General features: G+C 52.3%; 1 protein-coding gene and 1 long non-coding RNA gene across 7 annotated transcripts in view; both read left to right on the forward strand.

The window, feature by feature from the left end:
* The first annotated feature begins 657 nt into the window (after positions 1-657).
* LOC128335581 (uncharacterized) lies at positions 658-6940 on the forward strand. Its single transcript, XR_008311652.1, has 2 exons — positions 658-786; positions 6775-6940. It is a non-coding gene; the product is annotated as an uncharacterized LOC128335581 (long non-coding RNA).
* A 6816-nt stretch (positions 6941-13756) lies between these two features.
* TRIM9 (tripartite motif containing 9) overlaps positions 13757-23031 on the forward strand; it is an 82523-nt gene continuing 73248 nt past the window's right edge. For all 6 annotated transcript variants that reach the window (XM_053274061.1, XM_053274079.1, XM_053274087.1 and 3 more), the window contains exon 1: positions 13757-14727. In XM_053274061.1, coding sequence (XP_053130036.1) covers positions 13888-14727 — 840 coding nt within the window. In that variant the 5' untranslated portion in view covers positions 13757-13887. The remainder of the gene's footprint in view (positions 14728-23031) is intronic.

Raw genomic sequence — 23031 nt, forward strand, 5'->3', positions numbered from 1 at the left:
TTGGAAGCAGAATGGTGGCCCTTTGGCCAGGGAAGGCCAGGCTGCCCTCCAAAGGGACCCTTTCCCTTCTAGCCTATGTCATTTCTCCAGTCATTCGTTCCTTGCATAACTGTCAGAGCAGCTGTCCTGTTTCTGGCTGGGAACCTACAACTGTCCCCTCAAACTCTGACGTGAGGACAGGCTTGATGCAGAAAAGCCGGGCCCCAGCTAGCAGTCAAGAAGCAAGTAAGCATTAGCTGCTGGTCGCAAGGCAACTTCAACCTGGGCCCCCCAGATGTGGTTGGACTCAACCCATCACCCCGGCCACAAGGGTCTGTGACCTGGGTTCCCCAGATGTGGTTGGACTACAGTCTGCATCATCCCCAGTGGTCATCTTTGGCCATGGTGGCTGGGGATGATGGGAGTTGCAGCAGGGGCGTAACGATAGGGGGGGCAGGGGGGGCACGTGCCCCAGGCGCCACTTGGGAGGGGGCGCCAAAAAGTGCCCCCGCCAATTCCCTGCCTTTGGCAAAAAATTTTTTTTTGTGTGATTTTTTTTTTTGGTCATTATGGAGATCTCCGTTGGGCGGGAGCTCCCATTGGCTGCCGGAGAACACATGCCCACCATGCTGGTTGTCTCAGTTCCTCCCTCCCTGCTTGCTGCACGCACGAGGAGTGGAGCGGAGTAGCTTGGTTTAGTTGAGAGAGCAGCTGCTGCTGGGGACGTTCTCTGACTCTGCCTGCCTGCTGTTTGCCCACCACACTGCCCTCTGGCTGCCTTTTATTCTTCTGTTGTGCATTAACAAAGTAAGTTTCATTGCTCAAATCTCTCTCTCCCCCGTGTGTGTTGTGTGTGAGAGAATGCCCCTACTCCCTTGCATAACGTCCTCCTTTTAGCTCTTCTGTGCTTTGCATAGCAGGCTTCACCCCGCCCCCCGCAACCGAGGGTAGCTGCTTGCAAGTGGAGTTAGTGGCGCTCTCCTGGCTTGCAATGTGTGAGTTTTTGGCTTGCAATGTGTTTCTGGCTTGCATTGTGTTTCTGGCTTGCAGTTTCTGGCTTGCATTGTGTGAGTCCCGGTGTTATTGCAAAAGGAAACTCATGCATGCAAGCCAGGAGAGCGACTTGTGGCTCCACTTGCATTGCCCGAGTTTCCTTTTGCAATCCCACCTCTGCAAAAGAAAACTCACGCAATGCAAGTGGAGCCACAAGTCGCTCTCCTGGCTTGCATGCATGAGTTTCCTTTTGCAGAGGTGGGATTGCAAAAGGAAACTAGTAGACTAGTACACAAGATCTTTGCAGCTCTGCTAATAATTACAACTTCTGGATCATCCCTTAGCATGGGGCGTGGGGTGGCAAATTTAACTTGGAACTCATTAATATAATTTTTGAATAATGTTCAGTCTGTCTGGATTAATACTAGGTTTATTCTTTATAGCAGATTTTTATTAGCAACATACAGTCTACAACATTTTCAGCCTTGTTCATTTGGTGCATATTGTAGATGTTCTGTCTCCAAAACATAAGTACAGCATCTATATTTTTGAAGGGGGGGGGAATCCCATTTAATACAGTGTGAACAAATTGGTCCAAAAAGTAGCAATGGGAAGTTTTTCTTTCTGCCCCTGTAGCTTTAATAAGATAGAGTGCACAAATATCACTTGATTAACAGCTGCGATATTAATTTCCCTTTTTGGTTGCTTGACTCACAGCGAGAATCATGTCAAGGCAGTGGAGAACCAATTAAATTGATTTTAATCTTTGTCAGGGAAGATAACATGCCTTTTTCTCTCCTTGTTTAAATAATTAAAGTTTCAGTAGGTATTATTTCTGGCTTTAAAGAAATTGGTATCTTAATGTAATGGAATCCTTCTATTCTTATATCCTTCTATTCTTATATAGAAAGTATAGATTATATACTTAATAGTTTTTAAAAAGTTAATCACGGTTTTTCATTCAATGTGTATTTTGTTTTACATATAAAACTTATATTTTCCTTTGAGAGAGTTTTAAAAATAAGAGGAAATTGGGAAGGCTTTTTTAAAACAAAGAAAAATCTCACCCCTACTTATTCATGATCTTTTTGATTTGCCTGTGTTTTTATTTCAAGCAAGTCAGATGTAATTGCAAATAACATGCAGAAGATCCCAGGTTCAATCCCTACCTCCAGGTAGGGCTGGGAGAAACTCCTGCCTGAAACCTTGGAGAGCTGCTGCCAGTCAGTGTGGGCAATAGTGAGCTAGGTGGACCAATATCTGACTCTGTAGACAGCTTCCTACGTAATCAAACCATAACTTGCCCTTACGTTCAGTCCAATTGGATGCATTCACATTCACAGCTTACATCCAATAAACTGCTGAGTAAGCCCTCCAAACTAGGATCACACAGTGTGGTTTGCAATTCTGGTATATGAAGGGCCCAAACCTCAGTTTTGCTGTTCAGGTGCATAGGCAAACGGTGATTTAATTAAACCAGGAGGTTATTTATTAAGACTGTGTATGAGAGGGAAGCAGAAAGAGGAGGAGATCATGGCTCAAATAATGGTGGCTGAATGTGGCCATTGAGTTTCCCAGGAATACAACCAACGTAAAGTGTGCTACAAATAGACATTATTATAGAATTAATAAACATAGAATATCTATGATAGACTAGAATATATGTCTATTATAATTTAAGTCTCTATTATAATATAAGCATAAATCTTGAATAGACTAGAATATCTATGATGGAAAAGACTAGAATACCTGTCTTGTCTTTTCCATTTTGGGACACAAAAACTATTACTATGTTTAAAAGCATTTATTTTCTGGCCATGAGGACTGCAAACTTAGGCTGTTGGTATGCAAGACATTTCTTTAAAATATATATTTCTAAAGAGCCTTGTAGCCTCATGTTTCCTTTTTCCTGTCCCAGTATACTTGCACGGATGCAGCCCACAACCCACATTTGACTATGGCTGTGACACATTTACATATTTCCGGGGGCGGCTGGGGGGAAGGAGCGCGGCGGGGGGGGGGGGGGCGCAATTTCAGTGCTTGCCCCGGGCACCGTTTTCCCTAGTTACGCCTCTGAGTTGCAGTCCAAGCACATCTGGGGAATCCAGGTTGGGATCTCCCTGGGTGAGTGACTGATTACTCAAGGTCAGTCTGAGGGCAAGCAGAGGAATGAGAGGCCAGGGAAGTCTTTTATCTTGCCCCCAACTCAGCTCTCTGGCATAATGAGATAGGAAGGGGCCTTCTGGGATACAGCTGCAGAAGTGGGTCAGAGATCACCTAGCTCAAGGATTCTCAGCGTTGGGTCCTCAGATGTTCTTGGACTTCAACTCCCATAACCCCAGCCCCAGCGGCCTTTGGTTGGGGATTATGGGAGTCGAAGTCCAAGAACATCTGGGGACCCAACGTTGAGAATCCCTGATCCTAGCTGACTGAATTCATCCACAAACCAGGAGGCCAGATATTTAACCATTACTTGGTCCAAATTCGGAGTCATTGAAGAGAAGGCACCTGGGCATTTCTTGTTGGAGGGAAAGCTGCTCTTGATCGGTGGTTGTGTTTGCAAAAATCAAGTTGGAGAAGGGGAGAGTGGTCGTGTGGGAGGCGGGAGCTGAGCAGGAAGAAGCAGCCAGTCCACGTCTGTCCCCAGCATTTTGTTGAGGGTGGATGAAAAGTCATCCTACACATCTCCTGGCTCCCTTCCTTCTACCTTGATGCAAACACATGACTGCCGACTGGGAGCATACACAGCCCTCCTGCCTTGGTTGGGCACTCTTCCTACCCCATTTAGGGTTGTGAGAACGGCCCCAACAAGCCGAGAAGAGGCCCTCAGATGTCCCTGGCAACAAAGGAGCTTCCATGTTCAGGGGCAGTATACCTGATTACAAGATGCCAGGGACAAATGGGTTCTCTCCATCATGCCCACTTATGAGCTTCCCATGGAGTCATTTTGACTGGATACAGAATCCTGGAGGGGAAGGACCTTTTGCGTTTGGTCCAGCAAGGCAAATTCTGTGAGTTTATGGTCAGCTGGATCCAACCCAACAGAGAACGTTTGGCCAAGGGCTGATTTGGCAAGAGGATCCCGTTGCAGAGTTGGGAAGGAGGAGGCATGACTCACACAAAGTGGCTGAGTCACAGAGCTTGGCAAGAACCAAGCTTGGCAAGAACCAAGGCAGCAAGAACCAAGAGGCAAGAGGGCACCCATTCCTAGGCTGTCAGTGTTTCTGCAGATGCTCTCCTCTTCCCAAGAGCCAACATAAATTTCGAGGCCAGCCCACACATTAAGGAAGTGGGTATTTGGCCCAGTTGCTGCCACTCCCAGGAAGTGCTGAGCAGACACACTGCCGGGCACTGGGGCATCATCTCTTGGGCGGCTGGATCCCAGGGGCAGCCATTCTAATGCTGGAGAAACTGGGGCTATCATGAAAGATGGGGTGTGACAAGGCAGGTAAAAGCATCAATAAACGAATAAGGGCAGCTGCTTTGTTGATGCTGAGGAGTTTCAGGATGCAGCTTGGCCCCAGCAGCCACTGCTGGGATAACCACAAACTCCCATGCCGCCACTTCCATCTCCAAGACAAAGGCCCAGATGGTGTTTCATCAGCAAGAAGGGCTGCTCTCCTGAACTGAATCAGGGTTGGAGAAGCCTTCATAAGAGCAGTCCTGCTGGATCAGGCCCAAGAACGCCCATCTAGTCCAGCATCCTGTTGCATACAGTGGCCCACCAGATGCCGCTGGAAGCCACAGGCAAGAGGTATGTGCATGCCCTCACTCCTGCAGTTGGTCCTCTGCAACTGGTACTCAGAGGCATCCTTTGGCCCTCTAACTAGTAGCCGATGATAGACCTCGCCTCCATGAAGTTATCCAAACCCCTCTTCAAGCCATCCAGGTTGTGGGCTGTCACCACGTCTTGTGGCAGAGAATTCCACAAGTTATGCGTTGTGTGAAAAGGGACTTCCATTTGTAGGTCCTAGATTTCCTGGCAATTCCAGTTGAGGAGCTGGGCATGCACCCAATTTTTGATGGTGTGTTAGATAAAAGCAAGGTGGTGGGGGGGGAGGAGCTTGCTCATCTATTAAGCCCCAGATCCTGTCTCCAGATTAGGGGGCTCTAGGCAGCTGATTCAGGCATTCTGAGTGTCCTCGACCCACTTTCCCCCTCAAGTGGTGGTGTGGGTATCTGAATACAAATACGGCGAATATTTACATATCGCGAATATTTATATACCACTTTTCAACAAAGGTTTCCAAAGCAGTTTACATAGATATGAATGAATGAATGAATGAGTGAGTGAGTGAATGAATGAATGAATGAATGAATGAATGAAATGGTTCCCTGTCCCCAAAGGGCTCTCAAACGAAAATGAAAAAAAGAAACATAAAATAGACGCCAGCAGCAGCCACTGGAGGGATGTTGTGCTGGGAATGCAGGGGATCTGGGCTGTCATACGGTGGGTCTTGCATCCTCTGAATGCAGCCACCAGGGTTCTGGCTGAGGCTCAGAGGTGGGAGGCGGTTACATCATTTGTTTCCAACATCACTTGCTGCGGGTTTGTTTCCAGGCTCACAAAGGCACAGCTTTTGACCTAAACGGGCAGCTCCCAACTTTGGGTCCCCAGATGCTGCTGGACAGGCTCATCATCCCCATAAGCCTGTAGCCACTGTGGCTGGGGATGATGGGAGTTGGAGTCCAACATGTGGGGACTCAAGGTTCACAATCTCTGGCCTAAACGGCCACGTCAGAGCTGTCTCTTCCTAGACAAACCTGCCGGAGACGTCTCTCCCTTTAGTTATGAGGCCCTTTGGCATGAGCCCTCACCACTGGAAGTGCATTGGGGGACCATGAGAGAGGGGCCTTCCCTTCGTGCCCCAATGATGCGATAACCCCATCACTGCATGTTTCAAGGAGAGCATTATAGGCGGTGTTTTTTTAATCCCAGCAAGCTTTTAGAAATGTGCCTCTTTCAGAGACTCCTGGCTGCAACCTTGGAGAAGCCGCTGCCAGTCTGTGCAGACAATACTGAGCAAGATGGACCAATGGTCTGACTCAGTAAATGGCAGCTTCCTAGGTTCCTATATCTATTTCAATCTACCCCTAATTGTAGTTTGAGGATTTCTTATGTTTTGCTAGGCAGGAGACGAATTTATCGAAGGCACTTTACCAGACCTCCCTGTCCAGATGCAGCATGACAGAAGATAAAAGATATCAGTCTGACTGATATCAGGAGTTTGACCAGTCTTGTGGGAGCAAGCATGAATTGGATGGGCCCGTGCTGGGAAGAGCACCTGTCTGCTTGCATGCAGAAAGTTCCAAGTTCCCTCCCTGGCAGCATCTCCAAGATAGGGCTGAGAGAGACTCCTGTCTTCAACCTTGAAGAAGCCACTACCAGTCTGGGTAGACAGTATTGAGCTAGATGGACCAATGGTTTGACTCAGTATATGGCAGCTTCCTATGTTCTTATGATCCTGCTTCCAACCGTGGACAATCAGATATCTCTGGGAAGCCCACAAACAGGGCATAGAGCCCTCCCCTGTTGTTTGCCCCCAGGAACTGGTATTCAAAGGTACACTGCCTCTGAGCATGGAGGTTCTATTTAGCTATCACTGTGATCAATCTCTACGAACGTGTTGAAATGCCTGAGCAGCTGCAAAAAGGTATTCAAGTTCCAACCTTTGATTTCTCAAAACTGTAATCAGCGCCACACATCTCTGCCCAGTTTTGGTCTTCCCACAGGTATTAGCCCACATTTCCAGCGGTATATGTGCAGCCATGTGGGCAAGAATCTTTTTTTTTTTTCTCCAGAAAAAAGATGGAACAAAAGCCGAGAACCACAGGGTTCTGCATTCTGCACTTCCACAGCGTCTGCACAGAACAGGAAGCTGCACACTGCCCCCTAGCAGCAGCAGGGTCTTGGTTCCAGATGCAGGGACGGAAAAATAAAATAAAATAAAATAAAAAAGAAATTGCATGCTGCTAACTGCTAAGTGCCCGTGCAGAGCTGGGGCCGAGGAGCCTGGAAATCTATCCTGTTTCAAAAGCCTTTCCCACATTTGGAACCACGGCTATGCCTCTCCAAAGAGACCAGTCACCAGGGAGGCAGTTATTATTACAGCTATTCTGGCTATGGAAGCCACCATGTTTCTCGGGCAGAGCAGCCTCTTGTAGGAGCCGGAGCCTTGCCTGACTGTGGCTGTGTCAGGTAGAAGACTGCAGGATGAGACGGTACATGATTGAGGGAGGAGGGTGACATAAAGAGCAGCTGGGTCCTCCCCGTCTCCATCTCCCTGGCACATTTGTACCAATCTGCATGCTAAACAGATCATCCGAGCCCCCACATTTCTCACCCTGACACAGTGAAAAATGATCCAGGGTGGTGCACAGGGGTGGGCAGAGGAGGGAGAGAGAATGGCTTATACACAGCCAAGGGGAAGCTGGGGTCTGCAAGTGGGGGGGTGGTGGATGCAGATAAGGAAGGCAATCAGGAGAACAAATGAGTGCCTGGAGGCAGCTGTCATGAGGAAGGAGCCTGCCGTTGATTCTGGCACAAATGCTCAGGCCCCCCTCTTGCATGTGCTTTTATGTAAGCATAGGCACAGTTAAAAAGGTGGGCAGGAGAGGCTAGGCTGCTCAGATTGACAGGGATAGGCCACAAATTTGTGGCAGAACACCAGCTTTGCATGGCATGCAGAAGGTCCCAGGTTCAAGCCCTGGCAGCATCTCCAGGTAGGGCTGGGAAAGACCCCTGCCCGAAACCTTAGAGAGCCACTGCCAGTCAGTGTGGACAATACTGGGCTAGAGGGACCAAACAGCAGTGGAATGCATTTAATTTCCGAATGGCCAATGGCCATTTGGATATCCCATGCATCCCTATGGCCACTGGGGAGGAACCAGTGCATTTCAGTGGGCATTCCCTGCCATTCATTTTATTCCCTGTCATTTGAGCTCTTTGACCTTGGAAAGCAGGGCCACCCACCCACAGAGCCTCACCTTGCTCCTTTGTAATGCCAGGTCTGTCCAGAATAAACCTGAAATCATCCACAATCTGATTCTGGATGGAGGGGCTGACCTGATATGTATCACAGTGACTTGGTTGGGGGAGGTTGGTGGCCCAGTCTGATCCCAACTTCTCCCTCCGGGGTACTCTGTTGGGAAGCAGGTGAGGGGAGGTGGGCGGGGAGGTGGAGTGGCTGTGGTTTATAGCATCTCCCTTTTCAGAATCCCTGTTGAAGTGTCCGGCCATATTGAAGGTGTGTACTTGGGTTTGGGGACCAGAGATAGACCAGGACTTCTGTTGGTGTACCCAACGCCCCACTGCTCAAACTGAGTCCCTAACTGAGCTCACGGACTTGGTCTCGGACTTGGCACTGGAGTTGGAATCTCCCAGGCTTGTAGAGTTGGGAGACTTCAATGTTCACTTTGGGGACCAATTTGTCTCAGGCATTCATAGCGACCATGACAACCTCACCTGAGCCACACTCCTGCTCCTCCTCCTCCATCCCGTTGCTTCCACCCCGCTTACCCTTCTTGGTCACTCCTCCTTCCCTTTACTCCATCCTCCTCACACCTCTTGGTTGCAGCTGCAGTGTTGTGGCACCTATTGGTCAAGCTGCAGCCCCTATCCCCAGAGAGCTCCTCACCCGAGCCCCGCTCCTGCTCCTCCCCACAGGAGAAGCAGCAGCGGTTGACCGGGCCCTTTCTTGCTGCTGCCACTGCCATGGCCGCTCGTTCCCCTCAGGCCGCTGACAGGCCCAGGACCGTACCTTGCCTGCCTGCCTCCCTCCACCAACGGCTTTGGTAGCCCCAAACAGCAGCAGAGGTTGACTGGGCCCTTCTTTGCTGCTGCCACTGCCATGGCCTCTCATTCCTCTCAGCCTGCTGACAGGCTTGGGCCCATCCCTCGCCCTTCCTTCTTTCTCTCGTCCCTTCCCTAGTTTTTCTCTTTCTCTCTCCTCCACTTGCTCTTCCCTCTGTCTTTCTCCCCTTTCTTTCTTTCTTTCTTTCTTTCTTTCTTTCTTTCTTTCTTTCTTCCCCACTTCCTGAGTTAACAGATCTTGTTCATCTTGTTTCCCCATCTAATTCACACAACGGCAGCCTCCTGCTCCTCAAGGGGCTCTTTCCTCCCTCACGACCCCTCTCTTCGCAGACCCCTGCCCACTCTCCTTTTATAGAGAGAGATTCCTCTCCTCTACAATCAAGAACATCTTCCGACTAGTAACAGTTGAATTCTAACTTACCTTAACCATCACAGGCTCCTCCTCCCTATCTGCATATGGAATCCCCACTGCCCAATCACCACAGTGCTTCTGCTCGTGAACTCTTGCGAGAGCTGCTACACACAGGATTAGCCATGGGTACGCCTTAGAGAATTATATAGAGAGATAATAAATAATAAATAATAAAAATTCATTGAGGCTGTAGCTCAGCGGCAGAGCATCTGCTTTGCATGCAGAAGGTCCCAGGTCCAATCCCTGGTGGCATCTCCAGGGAGGCCTGGGAAAGACCCCTGCCTGAAACTTTGGAGGGCTGCTGCCACTCAGTGTAGTCAGTACTGAGCTAGATAAAACAATGGACCGACTGGATGGAAGATTACAGGTTCGTGTGAGAGTTAGGATTATTGTAGATTAGGGGTTCCCAGCATTGGTCCCCAGATGTTGTTGGACTATATTTCCCATCATCTGGCTGGGAATGATAGCCAACAAATTCTGGGGAACATAAGAACAGCCCTGCTGGACACCTCAATCATATCTCCCCACAGTTGTCTTTTTTTCTAAATTAAAAAGGCCCAGGTGTTGTAGCCTTGCCTCATAAGAAAGGTCCCTGCTCTAGGCCCCTGGTCATCTTGGTTGCCCTCTTCTGCACCTTTTCCAGTTCTACAATGTCCTTAAAATATGGTGAACAAAGCTGTACACAGTAATCCAAGTGTGGCCGCACCATAGTTTTGCATAAGGGCATTATAAAATTAGCAGTTTTATTTTCAATCCCCTTCCTAATAATCCCTAGCATGGAATTGGCCTTTTACACAGCTGCTGTACATTGAGTCAGCACTTTCAACAAGCTGCCCACCACGACCCCAAGATCCCTCTCCTGGAGGCTTGACAGACAGGTCTGTTACCCCGAATCTCCTCCGGAAGAGAGTGTGTGCATTCACACATCAGCCAAACATACCCTGAAGTCCATTTGAGATCCTTGGAAGCACTCCACACACAAATTGGGCTTTGTCTTCTGAATTCTAGCTTATATCGATGTATTTCCAGGTTATTAAAATGCTGCTTTTAAGAGTTTTTCTGAAAAAGCACTCTTGCTCTCCCCATTGGCTAGAAGGAGGCATGCAATGCAAACTGTTTCCAAAAGAAAACCCGGGAGCAGGGGGGAGGGGCTGCTTCCCTCAGATGCCTCAAGTGTAATTCTAAGTGGCTTCGCCCAACATTTACCCCACAGCATGAAGCCACGCGTGAATAACTCCCAGGTCAGTCACCGGCAGCTCAGATCCCATCGGCATATATGTGAAGTTGGGGTTTTTTTTGCCCCAGTGTGCATCACTTTACATTTGCCCACACTGAACTGCATTTGCCATTTTGTCGTCCACTCCCCGCAATCTTTTTGGAGCTCCTCACAATCCGTTGTGGATTTCACTACCCTAAATAGTTTAGCATCATCTGCAAATCTGGCCTCCTTACTGCTTACCCATGCTTCTAGATCATTCATAAAAGAAGGCTGGGAATCCCTGCTGTGGATCTTTCAGAATTCTTTTGGGAAGAGTCATAGCTCAGTAGAAGAGCACTTGCTTTGTATACACAGGAACACAGGAAGCTGCCTTCTCCCGAGCCAGACCACTAGTCCATCTAGCTCAGTATTGTCTGCACAGACTGGCAGCAGCTTCTCCAAGGTTGCAGGCAGGAATTTCTCTCAGCCCTACCTTGGAGATGCTGCCAGGGAGGGAAATTGGAACCTAGATGCTCTTCCCAGAGCGGCTTCATCCCCTGAAGGGGAATATCTTGCAGTGCTCACACTTCTAGTCTCCCTTTCATATGCAACCAAGGCAGACCCTGCTTAGCTAAGGGGACAAGTCATGCTTGCTACCACAAGACCAGCTCTCCTCTCATAAAACATAGGAAGCTGCCATATACTGAGTCAGACCATTGGTCCATCTAGCTCAGTATTGTCTGCACAGACTGGCAGCAGCTTCTCCAAGGTTGCAGGCAGGAATTTCTCTCAGCCCTATCTTGGAGATGCTGCCAGGGAGGGAACTTGGAAGCAGCTTCTGCTCTTCCCAGAGCGGCTCCATCCCCTGAGGGGAATATCTTGAAAGTGCTCACACATCGTCTCCCATTCATCTGCAACCAGGGCAGACCCTGCTTAGCTAAGGGGACAAGTCATGCTAGCTACCACAAGACTAGCTCTCCTCCCATGTCCCAGAATGACCCAGGTTCAGTCCTTGGCATTTCCAGATAGGCCTGGGAAGGATTCCTGCCTGAAAGCATGGAGACTGCTGCTACTAGCAGTCAGTGTGGACAGTCCTGAGCTCGACAGACCAATGGACTGACCAAGCAGAAGACAGTTTCATATGAGCCAGTAACTAGATCAAAGGGCTCACTTTGCTTAGCCATCAGAACGGTGGGTTCCTTGCTTCGAAGGAGCACACCTAACCCGAAGGCACAGGCAGCGGTGGATTCTTCATCTCCATTGGGGCAGAGGTGTTCAAGCTGCCAAGTTAGACAGAACTCTCCACCAAGAATCCTGCTTCATGTCTCTGATGCTGCACAGTGAACACACCCTGTCAATTAATCCAGACTTAGGGCAGATCTATGTAATATAATTGCTGCAGAAAACAGCAGTGGTGTCATACATGCATCATTCAACATATGTCTATATGCAGAGGGATACGGACAACAGAACGCTGCCTTCCACTAAGACAGGCCGTGGGTCCATCTGGCTCAGTAATGTCTAGGCGGGCTGGCAGTGCCTCTCCGGGGTCTCTCCCAGTCGTACCTGGAGATGCTGCCAGGGGTTGAACCTGGGTCTCCGGGCACCTAAAGGGGATGCTCTTCCACTGAACTTCATGGAGGAGAGACCTCATAGCTTGGATAACCTCATGGAGGAGAGGTCTATCCATGGCTACTAGTCGGAGGGCCTCTTCCAGCCTCAAAGAGTACCAGTTGCACAGGAGTAACAGCAGGAGAGAGGGCATGCCCTCAACTCCTGCTTTAGGCTTCCAGCGGCCACTGTGTGAAACAGGATGCTGGACTAGATGGGCCTTCTTGGGCCTGATCCAGCAGAGCTGTTCTTATGTTCTTAACTCCAGCCCCTCCCCAACTCTACTTGTTTCCTGTCATGTGCTGAGCTGCCTGGACTCCTAAAGCCTGGCTTCGTAGCCACATTGACTAACAAGTCTGGACCCAGAAAAACAAGGGGTGGCTCGCGGCGAGGATCTAGCCAGTAACAGCTCCTCCGAATGGGCCGGGGCACACCAAGGATTGCTCCTCTCTCTCTTGCCCTGCCCGAACAGTCGTGGTGCCTGCAGGCTGACAATCTGTCAGGTAGAGCTGCGCAGCTGAATGACCAGCATGGCTCTTGGGTGGGGCAGGCAGGAGAGAGAGGAGGCAACCTAGGCTTCCTGGAAGTAGAGGCAGCTGTGACTCCGGTGCCCCGGCTCTTAGGACAAGCTGCTACTGGATACAGCGAGGAGAGAGTGGACTGGGAGACAGGTGTTTCCTCTCCTCATAATAATATTAGAGCTTGGAGTCCGCTAATGAGGCGCTCTCACCCCTGGACTTCGGGGTTGAAGATCAGGGTCTCCACACACACCCTGGGGCTCTCCCAATAGTTTTTAGTCTGCCCTGGGGTGTGTGGTTTGTGCCTTCAGGAAGCTGTGTGCTCAAAAACGATGTTTAACTTGCAGCAGGGGAGGGGGTGCTCCAAAGGCCTTTAGGTCCAGGCTGCAAAACGACCTGGGTGCAGTGGATTCGGGACAGACAGAGAAAAATACTTCTTCACACAATGCAGAATTGAATTGCGGGACTGGCTGCTGAAAGATGTGGCACATCGACAGCCCTCCTTGGCTATGATAGTTTAAAAAACAGATGAGCAAATTCTTGGAGGAGGAGAGGTCGGCTGAGCAGCAGTTAGCACCTCAATGGAACCTCCATGTCCAGAAGCAGTGTACCACCACTCAGCAGCAGTCGCTGAGAAGCAAATAGAGCAGGGCTGTTTTCTGTCGTGCAGCTGGCTTGCGGGCTTCCCAGAAGCCTCTGTTTGTTCGAAACGGCATGGTGGCCGAGACGGGCCTCTTCTCAGGACCCTGCAGGCTTCCCAAGTGAGCTACGGCCCTGATCCTCCACCGCCGGTGTGGCAAGACGCGGGTGTCTGCGTCACGCAGAAGCTTGCATCGCCAGGGCTGGATGCTCCCCGGCTCTGCGCCCTAGGGGGGCAAGAGGCCAGGGTGAGGCCACGCACGGGCCTCAAGGGGCGACTAAGCCGCAGCAGACGCTCCGGAGAGCAGACGTGCTCTTCCTTCGCTGCAGCAGCCCCGGCGGCGCCTTCCTTGTGCAGAGGGACGCACCGAGGGAGGGGAGGCGAGGCGGCGGCGGCAGGGAAGCCAGCCAGGCAAGGTCCTCTCTGCAGGGCGAGAAAGGAGGGCGGAGCCTCCTCGACGCCCCGCCTCTCCCAATGGCAGCCGGGCCCTCCGCGCGAGCAGCCAATGCCGCGCCTCGGTGGGCGGAGCCCGAGGAGCGGAGGGCCGGCTGCCGCTGCCGCCTGGGCTGCACTGCTGGCTGGCGGCGCTCGGGGCAGGCAAGCAGCAGCTGCGCTCGCTGTCCGCGGTGCTGAAAGCGCGACTGAGCGCCGCTTGTCTCCTTTCGCCTGGCGGGTCTCCTGCTGCGGCCGGCCGCCGCCGCCACTGTCGGCGCCGCCCGGATCATGGAAGAGATGGAAGAGGAGCTGAAGTGCCCGGTGTGCGGCTCCTTCTACCGCGAGCCGCTCATCCTGCCCTGCTCGCACAACCTGTGCCAGGCGTGCGCCCGCAACATCCTGGTGCAGACGCCGGAGGCCGACTCGCCGCAGAGCCGGCGCGCCTCGGGCTCGGGCGGCTCGTCGGACTACGACTACCTGGACCTGGACAAGATGAGCCTGTACAGCGAGGCCGACAGCGGCTACGGCTCGTACGGCGGCTTCGCCAGCGCGCCCACCACGCCGTGCCAGAAGTCGCCCAACGGCGTGCGCGTCTTCCCGCCGGCCATGCCGCCGCCCGCGCACCTCCTGGCGCCCGCGCCGGCCGCCTCGCTGAGCGCGCCGGTGCCGCGCAACTCCTGCCTGACGTGCCCGCAGTGCCACCGCAGCCTGATCCTGGACGAGCGGGGCCTGCGCGGCTTCCCCAAGAACCGCGTCCTGGAGGGCGTCATCGACCGCTACCAGCAGAGCAAGGCGGCGGCGCTGCGCTGCCAGCTGTGCGAGAAGGCGCCCAAGGAGGCCACCGTCATGTGCGAGCAGTGCGACGTCTTCTACTGCGACCCGTGCCGCCTGCGCTGCCACCCGCCGCGGGGCCCGCTGGCCAAGCACCGCCTGGTGCCGCCGGCCCAGGGCCGCGTCAGCCGCCGCGTCAGCCCGCGCAAGATCTCCACCTGCACCGACCACGAGCTGGAGAACCACAGCATGTACTGCGTCCAGTGCAAGATGCCCGTCTGCTACCAGTGCCTGGAGGAGGGCAAGCACTCCAGCCACGAGGTCAAGGCGCTGGGCGCCATGTGGAAGCTCCACAAGGTCAGCCCAACACCACCAGCCGGGCCGGGCCGGGCCGGGCGGGGCGGGCGGGCGCCCGGGCAGCAGCAGCGGCCGTGCTGGGGTCGCCGCGGGTCAGCCGCGGGCGGGGCTCTTGGCGCGCGCTCTCCCGCCGCCGCCGCCCTCCTCTCCCCCGCCCCTCCCTGGCACGAGTTGGACTAGTCTCCAGTCCCCACTCCCGAGCAGCTCCCCGCCTCCTCCTGCCCTTGCTCCCGCCCCGCACCCCACCAGCCACCCAATCCCTGCTTCCCCTTTCCTCTTGGCAGTCGCTTCCTGCCTGACTAATCGATGTGCTCATCGGCGTGTGTGTCCCCCACCCCGCTCTCCCTCCTTTCTCCCCCGTAACACCCCCGCGCGCCCCCGTGCTTGCAGTGCCCGCTCTGGAGGTGACCCGCTGACGCCCTCGCCGGCCTCTTGGGCTGCCTCTGGCCGCCGTAGCGAAGCCCTGAAATGACGCCTGGACGGCTGTCCCCCCCCCCCCCCCAGTTGGCTGGCACTCTGGGGTTTGCAGCTCCGAGCTGCCTGCAGTATCGTGGCAAACGACGCACTGCTTGGGGGGGGGGGGAGAGGTGGTAAGGGGGAGTTAGATGAGGGGTGTTGCTGTGTGTGGGGGGGGGGGCGGGGGACGTGTGTCAGGAGAGGAGCAAAGATAGAACGGGCAGCATCCTTGTATGACCTGGAGAAATGCTCAGGCTTCTGTTTCTTATGGATGCACCCCCCACCCACACACACACATTCAGGCAATGCTCCTGCAGAAATCCCTGCAAGCCTTTGCATGATGCATCCATCTCTCCTGCCCCCCCCCCCGTTAAGGCTGCAAAGGCAATGCCCGATTGCTGGAGTGAGGCTCAAGCCTGGACACATGCTCAGAGGTTGCCTTCTCACAACCACCAGAAATGCCAGGGCTGGGCACAGGCACTGAAAGTGTGCCCTGGGGTCGGCTCATATGAAGCCCCGGGATAACAGAGATCATTGCAAAGCTGAGGGGACTGAGCAGAGGCTCTGCGTGCATGTGGAAGCCGAGGAGGAGGAGGAGGAGGAGGAGGAGGAGGAGGAGAAGACTTGGCTACTGGTGCGTCTGCTTCTTTTAGGGTGGGATGGAGGCATTTACTACAGGTGGTTTCTCTTCCACCTGCCTGCCCCTTTCTAATGCACTTGCCTTGGCAAAAAAACAAAACCCCCAAGCCCCACACACGCTGCAGTGGCTGAAGAGGTGGGGGGCTGAGGGTTAAAGGCAGGCTGCCATTCCCACCAGCCCCACCCCAAGCCCACCCTTCCCCTTCGCCCCCATCTAGCTTCCATCCGGGATCCGGCTGCCTGAGGGCGACCCTGTCTCTGAGGTAACTAGGGCAGCTGAGCTGACCAGCTGTGATGAGGCGGGTGGGTGGGTGGGTGGCCCCACCCCCCCGCACATACCCTGACAGAACACAGAAGCCGGGCATCGTGGCACGGCGCACCTCGGAAGGACTGATCCCCCTCCGCCCCCTCCCTCCCCCTCTTGGCTCTCTGGGCATGGAGCCAGGAGGGGGCACGTTCAACAGGGCAGGGAGCCGGGAGGGGGCCACCCAGTGACACACCGTGAAGCCACACAAACGCTCCACACGTCGTCATCGGGGATCTTGACAAAGGCCAAACTCCAAATGTCAAGGAACAGGTTTCAGGGTGCAGATCTGAAAGATTTTTTGTTGCAAATTAGACATGCACAGACACAGACCCCCCCCTGCCCGGCAGCAACCAGCCATGTAAACTTCAGTTCCAGTTCTAGCCGGTACTTGTATAGCCAGAGTGAATGTTGTGTGTAGTGGTTCAAGATGGCAATGGAGAAGTTCCCCCAGTGTTCCCTCCAAATCTCGGCCCAGCCGTGAATACATGCCGTGTGGCCTTAAGCGGTTCACGATATGGCACAGATGCTTCAACGCAGGGCTGTCGATGATGCTCCGTTTCGTTAGCAGGCCAAGCATTCGCTTCAGGTCTCTCTCTAGTCATGAATGGATTTCATGCTCACAGGGTGCAGAGATGAAGCAGTGTTCCTCGTCTCTTGGCTTGCAGTCCAAGAAGGTGCTGTTTTGTGTGTGGTGAATGCAAAGAGATTCTTCTGCGTCGCAACCCCATCAGCCCACAAGTACCCATCACAGGACAAACTGGCCTTATTGTAGTACAAGCTCCCTTTTTCCACGGTGGTTGTCCGTTGCCTGGGGAACCCCATGCCACAGTAACTGTGTTAGTCATTAAAGAGCTACTGCAATGGGCTTTGCTACAATGGACTAATCTGGGTATTCTTCTTGAACTTGTCCCTGTGAGCTGCAGAGAGGAATTATATGGAGTCCCCCAGAAAAGATAATTATGCTGAGAGTTCAGTTTCCACCTGGCTGGCAGAGATTTAGCAAATATATTATTTCCTGTCCTTCACCTTTTCTTACTACATTTTCATCCCACGCATCCTCTAAAGCAGGGTTTCTTAACCTTGGGCCCCCAGAAGTAGTTGGACTACAACTCCCAGAATCCCCAGACATGGCCTTTGTGGCTGGGGATTCTGGGAGTTGTAGTCCAACAACATCTGGGGGCCCAAGGTTAAGAAACCCTGCTCTAAAGAGCTCAAGGCTGTACTGTTTGCAGTTCTCTTTCCTCATCATCCTCACTTCACCACAACCCTGCAAGGTTGGTTAGGCTGAGAGATAGTGATGGGTGCAAGATCACGTGGTAAATTTTCCGGGAGAGCAGAAAGAAGGCTGAACTTGGGACTCCCAAGTCCTATGCTCTGCACCACTCTGGCAGTCATCACTCCAAGACAAGCTTCCCCTGCTAAACCAAGTTAGCGTGAATAATGTTAGCAAGGCAGTCTCCTGAAATATGTTTCCATTCTTCATTGTAATGGGTTCTGGCAATCATCTGAGAATCGCCTTAGTCTGGAAACCATCATTCACAGATCTATAGATGTGAATAGCCAGGTAATTGCTACTCAATTGAGTGTTTAATGCAGGCAAGGGAATCAATTGCCCCTCTCTAGAGCGGTTTTTCGAGGTGGCCTGGAGTTGTGGGAAGAGGAATTGTAAGCAAAAACACTGAAAGCTGCCATTGGTCAGATGGTCAGTGGGTCATTTTGCAGCTGCAGCTCTTATGGTATATTATGTGTCAAAGGTGGATGCACCCATCAGAATTTTGGGTGGAATTGCATTTGGGTGCAGTTGGGTGATGTTTGGATGAAAACGGCATTGTCCTTAAACCAGGTGGGACCCTCTTGTTATTCAGAGTAATTAGAGCTGATTAATTCTTGCTGAACAAATAATCCTTTTGCCATAGCATGACAGCTTTCCTGGATAATTCACCCAAAGTATGAGGGTGGCCCTAAGCAAGAGGGCACCTAATGTTTGTTTGTTTGTTTGTTTGTTTGTTTGTTTAAAATATTTATACCCTGCCTTCAGTGCACTCCTGCTCAGGGCTGCTCACAACAATAAGATAGACACAGATACAATAAAAGTAATAAAATTAACTAAATTTTTAAAAAGCCAGATTAAAAACCACAATTAGGTTCAACTTAAAACAGAAAATTATAAAAAGCTAAAGAACCTACCAGATATAACAAATTAATAATGGAGCATTAAAAGGCTTCCTTTAAAAAGTGTGTTTTAAGATGTTTTTTAAAAACACTGAGGGAGGGAGCATGGCGAAGCTCTGGAACGTTTACTCTGAGATAAAGAGGCAGGGAATAGAAGCACCAAAGATGGCGCCAGGCTTTTTGTGAATCTTTTGTGAATTAGGGAGGAGAGCTGGTCTTGTGGTAGCAAGCATGAATTGCCCCCTTTGCTAAGCAGGGTGTGCCCTGGTTCACATTTGAATGGGAGACTTCCAGTATGAGCACTGTAAGAAGATATTCCTCTTAGAGGATGGGGCCCGCTCTGGGAAGAGCACCTGCCTGCTTGCATGCAGAAAGTTCCACGTTCCCTCCCTGGCAGCATTTCCGGATAGGGCTGAGAGAGATTCCTGCCTGCAACCTTGGAAAAGCCGCTGCCAGTCAGTGTAGACCAGGGTTTCTCAACGTGTGGGTCCCCAGATGTTCTTGGACTTCAACTCCCATAATCCCCAGCCCTAGTGGCCTTTGGTTGGGAATTATGGGAGTTGAAGTCCAATTACATCTGGGGACCCACACGTTGAGAATCCCTGGTGTAGACAATACTGAGCTAGATAGACCAGTGCTCTGACTCAGTTGAAGGCAGCTTCTGATGTTCCTGACTTCCTCTGTTTAAGCATAGAGGGGCCACCATCCCCACACTGTCCCCTCCAGCTTGCCCATCACCCGCTCTCAGCCCATCCCCCTCTGGGCCTGGAAGCCCTTCTTGGCCATTTCCCAGCCTCAGGTGCCTGGTCCAAGACCCAGAGTCCTTGACTGAAGCTCACAAACTTCCCCCTAGAACTGTGTTCGAATTCTGGGGACCATGGCAGGAAGCCCTTAAGTAAATCCACAAGCCCATCTGTCCCCTCATTTTAGCCAAGTCCTGTCCCCCAGAAGCCTTTTTAAAGCAGAGGGTGAAAGGCATAATCTCATACTGTGTGGGAGGAAGCAATGGTCAACCCCTCCTGTATTCTACCAAAGACAACCACAGAGCTCTGTGGGTGCCAGGAGTTGACACCGACTGGAGGGCACAACTTTACCTTTAAAGGGGACATCATAAATGACAAGAGGGGGCAGGCCCTCTCCCCCCCACCCACCAGTAATTCAGGCTCTGCCCTAGATGTGAATGGTTTTATGCTTTCCTCTTGGGGTGAGGCTTGTCCCCACATCCCACAGTCTCTTCTTATACAGCTGGGCTGCTCAACTTCAGCACTGTTTTTGGACTACAACTCCCATAATCCACAGCCACAGCAGAATAGCCAGGAATTATGGGAATTGTAGGTCAACATCTGCAAAAGGGCCAAAGTTGAGCAGCTCTGTTATACAGTCTTCTACCCCAAGGAGAGGAGAGCTGGTCTGGTGGTAGCAAGCATGACTTGTCCCCATAGCTAAGCAGGGTCTGCCCTGGTTGCATATGAATGGGAGACTTGATGTGTGAGCACTGCAAGATATTCCCCTCAGGGGATGGAGCCGCTCTGGGAAGAGCAGAAGGTTTCAAGTTCCCTCCCTGGCAGCATCTCCAAGAGAGGGCTGAGAGAGATTCCTGCCCGCAACCTTGGAGAAGCCACTGCCAGTCTGTGAAGACAATACTGAGCTGGATGGACCAAGGGTCTGACTCAGTATATGGCAGCTTCCTATGTTCCTATCTAAGGCATCTTGCCTCCTTGTGGGTCCCCAAGTTGCCTGTATTCCTTTCAGCCATATCACTCCCCGCACCCCGGGGCATAGCTATAAGTGAGTGGAAGGGTTCAAAGAACACGGACCCCCAAGCTCCCGAGGGCCCTCCAGCTCCATCCCTCCCTATTTTCTCCATTGTCTCCCTCATTCTGGGGGGCCGCCAGAGAGAGGGATGAACACGGGCCCCCTCTCCCCTAGCTACGCCCCTGCTCCCCCCCAAGTTGAGGAGGGCTTCTTTGCCCTGCTGCTCTTCCCCCAATCACCTCCTTTCAGGCTTGGCTTATTTTGTCCCCCAGCTCAGGGTTCTGTGGCTTAAGACCAGAAGAACTGTCTGCCCTGAAGAATCTGAGCAAGGATTTAATTATGTGGGTTTGTGTGTGTGTGGTGTTTGATTTTTTTTTTTTTAACCCACTCTGTGACTGGGGATGATGGGAGTTGCGATTCAACAACACCTGGGGACCCAAGGCTGAGAACCCCTGCCCTGTTGGGTGCTGTTGTGTGCACCAGCTGTGTGAGGCTCCACGCTTGCCTTCTTCATTTCCTTTCTTGGATCGGGACGGCTTCATGGCCAACCTGTTGAGCCAAATGTGAAAAGATGTGGCCCAAAGTTGTGGCATAGGGGCTGGATAGTGTGACAGGAGCCCAGGCTGTGTTTGCTGCTGGAAAGAGAGGCGTGAGAGGGCACGCCCTCAACTCCTGCTTGTGGCTTCCAGCAGCATCTGGTGGGCCACTGTGCGAAACAGGATGCTGGACTAGATGGGCCTCCTTGGGCCTGATCCAGCAGGGCTGTTCTTAGGTTCTTATGTTTGAGAAAGCCGCCTGGTGTGTCCTCGTGGGGCTTCTGGGATCTGTGACCTGTCTTGATTCTGCACTGGGAATATCAAGGCCTGCCAGGCAGCTTCTCTGTCATTCCTTCTCAATCTGCGTGTGCATTTTTCAGTTGGTAATGCAGACAGCAAAAAGTAATGCCTGCCTGTCCCATAACCACAGCATGGCTCATTCCAGGCATTGTACAAACAGGCCCAAAGTTCCCGGCTGCAAGGCAAACAGAAGCATTCTGTCCCAATGCTGATTTGCCAGATCAAGGGGAGAAAGGCGCCCCGGGGTCTGCGGGGCCATCCCTCCTCAGGCAGATGTTGTGCCCCGGGATGCAGGGAGGTGTGGCCATGGAGTGCATTGGTCCAGGGGGCGTGGCTGGCCAACCTGCGTAGAGAACAGGGAGAAGAGGATTCGCAGGAGGCTTCACTTCCTGTGATGCACACACACTTCCTGCTTGCTGCTGATGTCTCGGGTCAAATAGGCTCTTCAGGTTTCTGTGATACAAAACATGCAAACCTGTTTGTTAGAAGTGGAAGGAGGAGAGCTGGCCGTGTGTAGCAAGCATGGATGGTCTCCTTTGCTAAGCAGGGTCCACCCTGGTTTGCATTTGAATGGGAGACTACATGTGTGAGCACTGTTGAGATAGTGTCCTTAGGGGATGGGGCTGCTTTGGGAAGAGTTCCTGCCTGCTCGCAGGCAGAAGGCGCCAAGTTCCCTCCCTGGTGGCATCTCCAAGAAGAGGCCCGAGAGACACTCCTATCAGCAACCTTGGCGAAGCTGCTGCCAGTCTGTGTAGACAATACTGAGCTAGATGGACCAAGGGTCTGACTCAGTGTAAGGCAGCTTCCTGTGTTCCTACCATGAGCACCCATCCCTCTCTCAAAATGCCTTCAACTATTGTCTGGCACCACCAGAATGAGTCACAGTGGCTCATGCCCGAAACAGCAACTCTTGCTGAGACACAGGATCCAGCCTCCTCTGAGGCCAGGCCATTGTCCTGCATCTCTGTCTTGGGAGTGATTGGATGCTCCCATCACAGCAATGCAGAGACAAGGTGGAATTTTACCTGCCTGCTGCAGAGTCTGACTGGGAAGGAGCCAAGGGCCAGAAGAGATCCAGCCGGCCACTCCCTCCATTGGGGAATGTTTTGGGGAATCCTTGCAGAAGCAGTCAATGGTGTACTCAGTTTATTTCCCGAGGCAGAGAAGCCATTCCCTTATGGCAGGGGCACATAGGAACGCATGCCTTCTAATGAGTCAGACCCTTGGTCCACTGATCCCTCTAACAGGGATTCCAGACGTTGTTCACCACAACTCCCAGCATCCCCAGCTGTAGTGGTCTTTGGCTGGGGATTATGGGAGTTGTAGTCAACAACGTATGGGAAGGAATCCTTATTCGAGGGAACACTGCCTTGGCCCATCGAGCTCAGTATTGTCCTCACAGACTGGCAGTGGCTTCTCCAGGGTTGCAGGCAGGAATCTCTCTCAGCCCGATCTTGGAGATGCTGCCAGGGAGGGAACTTGGAACCTTCTGCATGCAAGCAGGCAGGGGCTCCCTCTTCCCTGAGCCACCCCATCCCCTGAAGGGAATATCTTACAGTCCTCACATGTATGCCTCCCTTCTTAGCAAAGGGGACAATTTATGCGTGCTGCCACAAGACCAGCTCTCCTCCCCTTCTGAAGCTCGGGTCCCCAGATGTTGTTGGACTATAATTTCCATCATCCCCAGCCACAATGGCCAAAGTGGTCCCACAGCATTTGAGAATGCGTCTTGTAGTGTTATTTGTGAACAACTGGCAGGGAGATCCCAGCAACAGCCACTGGAGGGATGCATGCTGTGCTTTTCGGACCAAGGACAGGCTAGAGGCACCACTTGAAAAAGTGTCTCTTTGCCCAGTTAGCAGGAGTGAAACATACACCCCCCCACACACACACATTTGCTGCCCCTTTTGCAGGTGGTGGTTTTAGGAGAAGTCTGAGTAGGCATTTGCTGGGGGCGGGCAGGCCGTGGTATTTGCCAAGAGGTTCATGCAGTGAGAGCCCACAGTTTCTTTCTTTTTTTACATTATTTCGCTGCTCTCCAGCAGGTAGTGGCTTTTCTCTTAGCAGTCACCATTTCCTGCCGGAATGTCCTGGAATGACTTTGTCCGGGGCATTCTGGGGGGAAAACACAAACTGCTG

The sequence above is a fragment of the Hemicordylus capensis genome, chromosome 1 (genome assembly GCF_027244095.1).
Source record: "Hemicordylus capensis ecotype Gifberg chromosome 1, rHemCap1.1.pri, whole genome shotgun sequence".
Lineage (NCBI taxonomy): Eukaryota > Metazoa > Chordata > Lepidosauria > Squamata > Cordylidae > Hemicordylus > Hemicordylus capensis.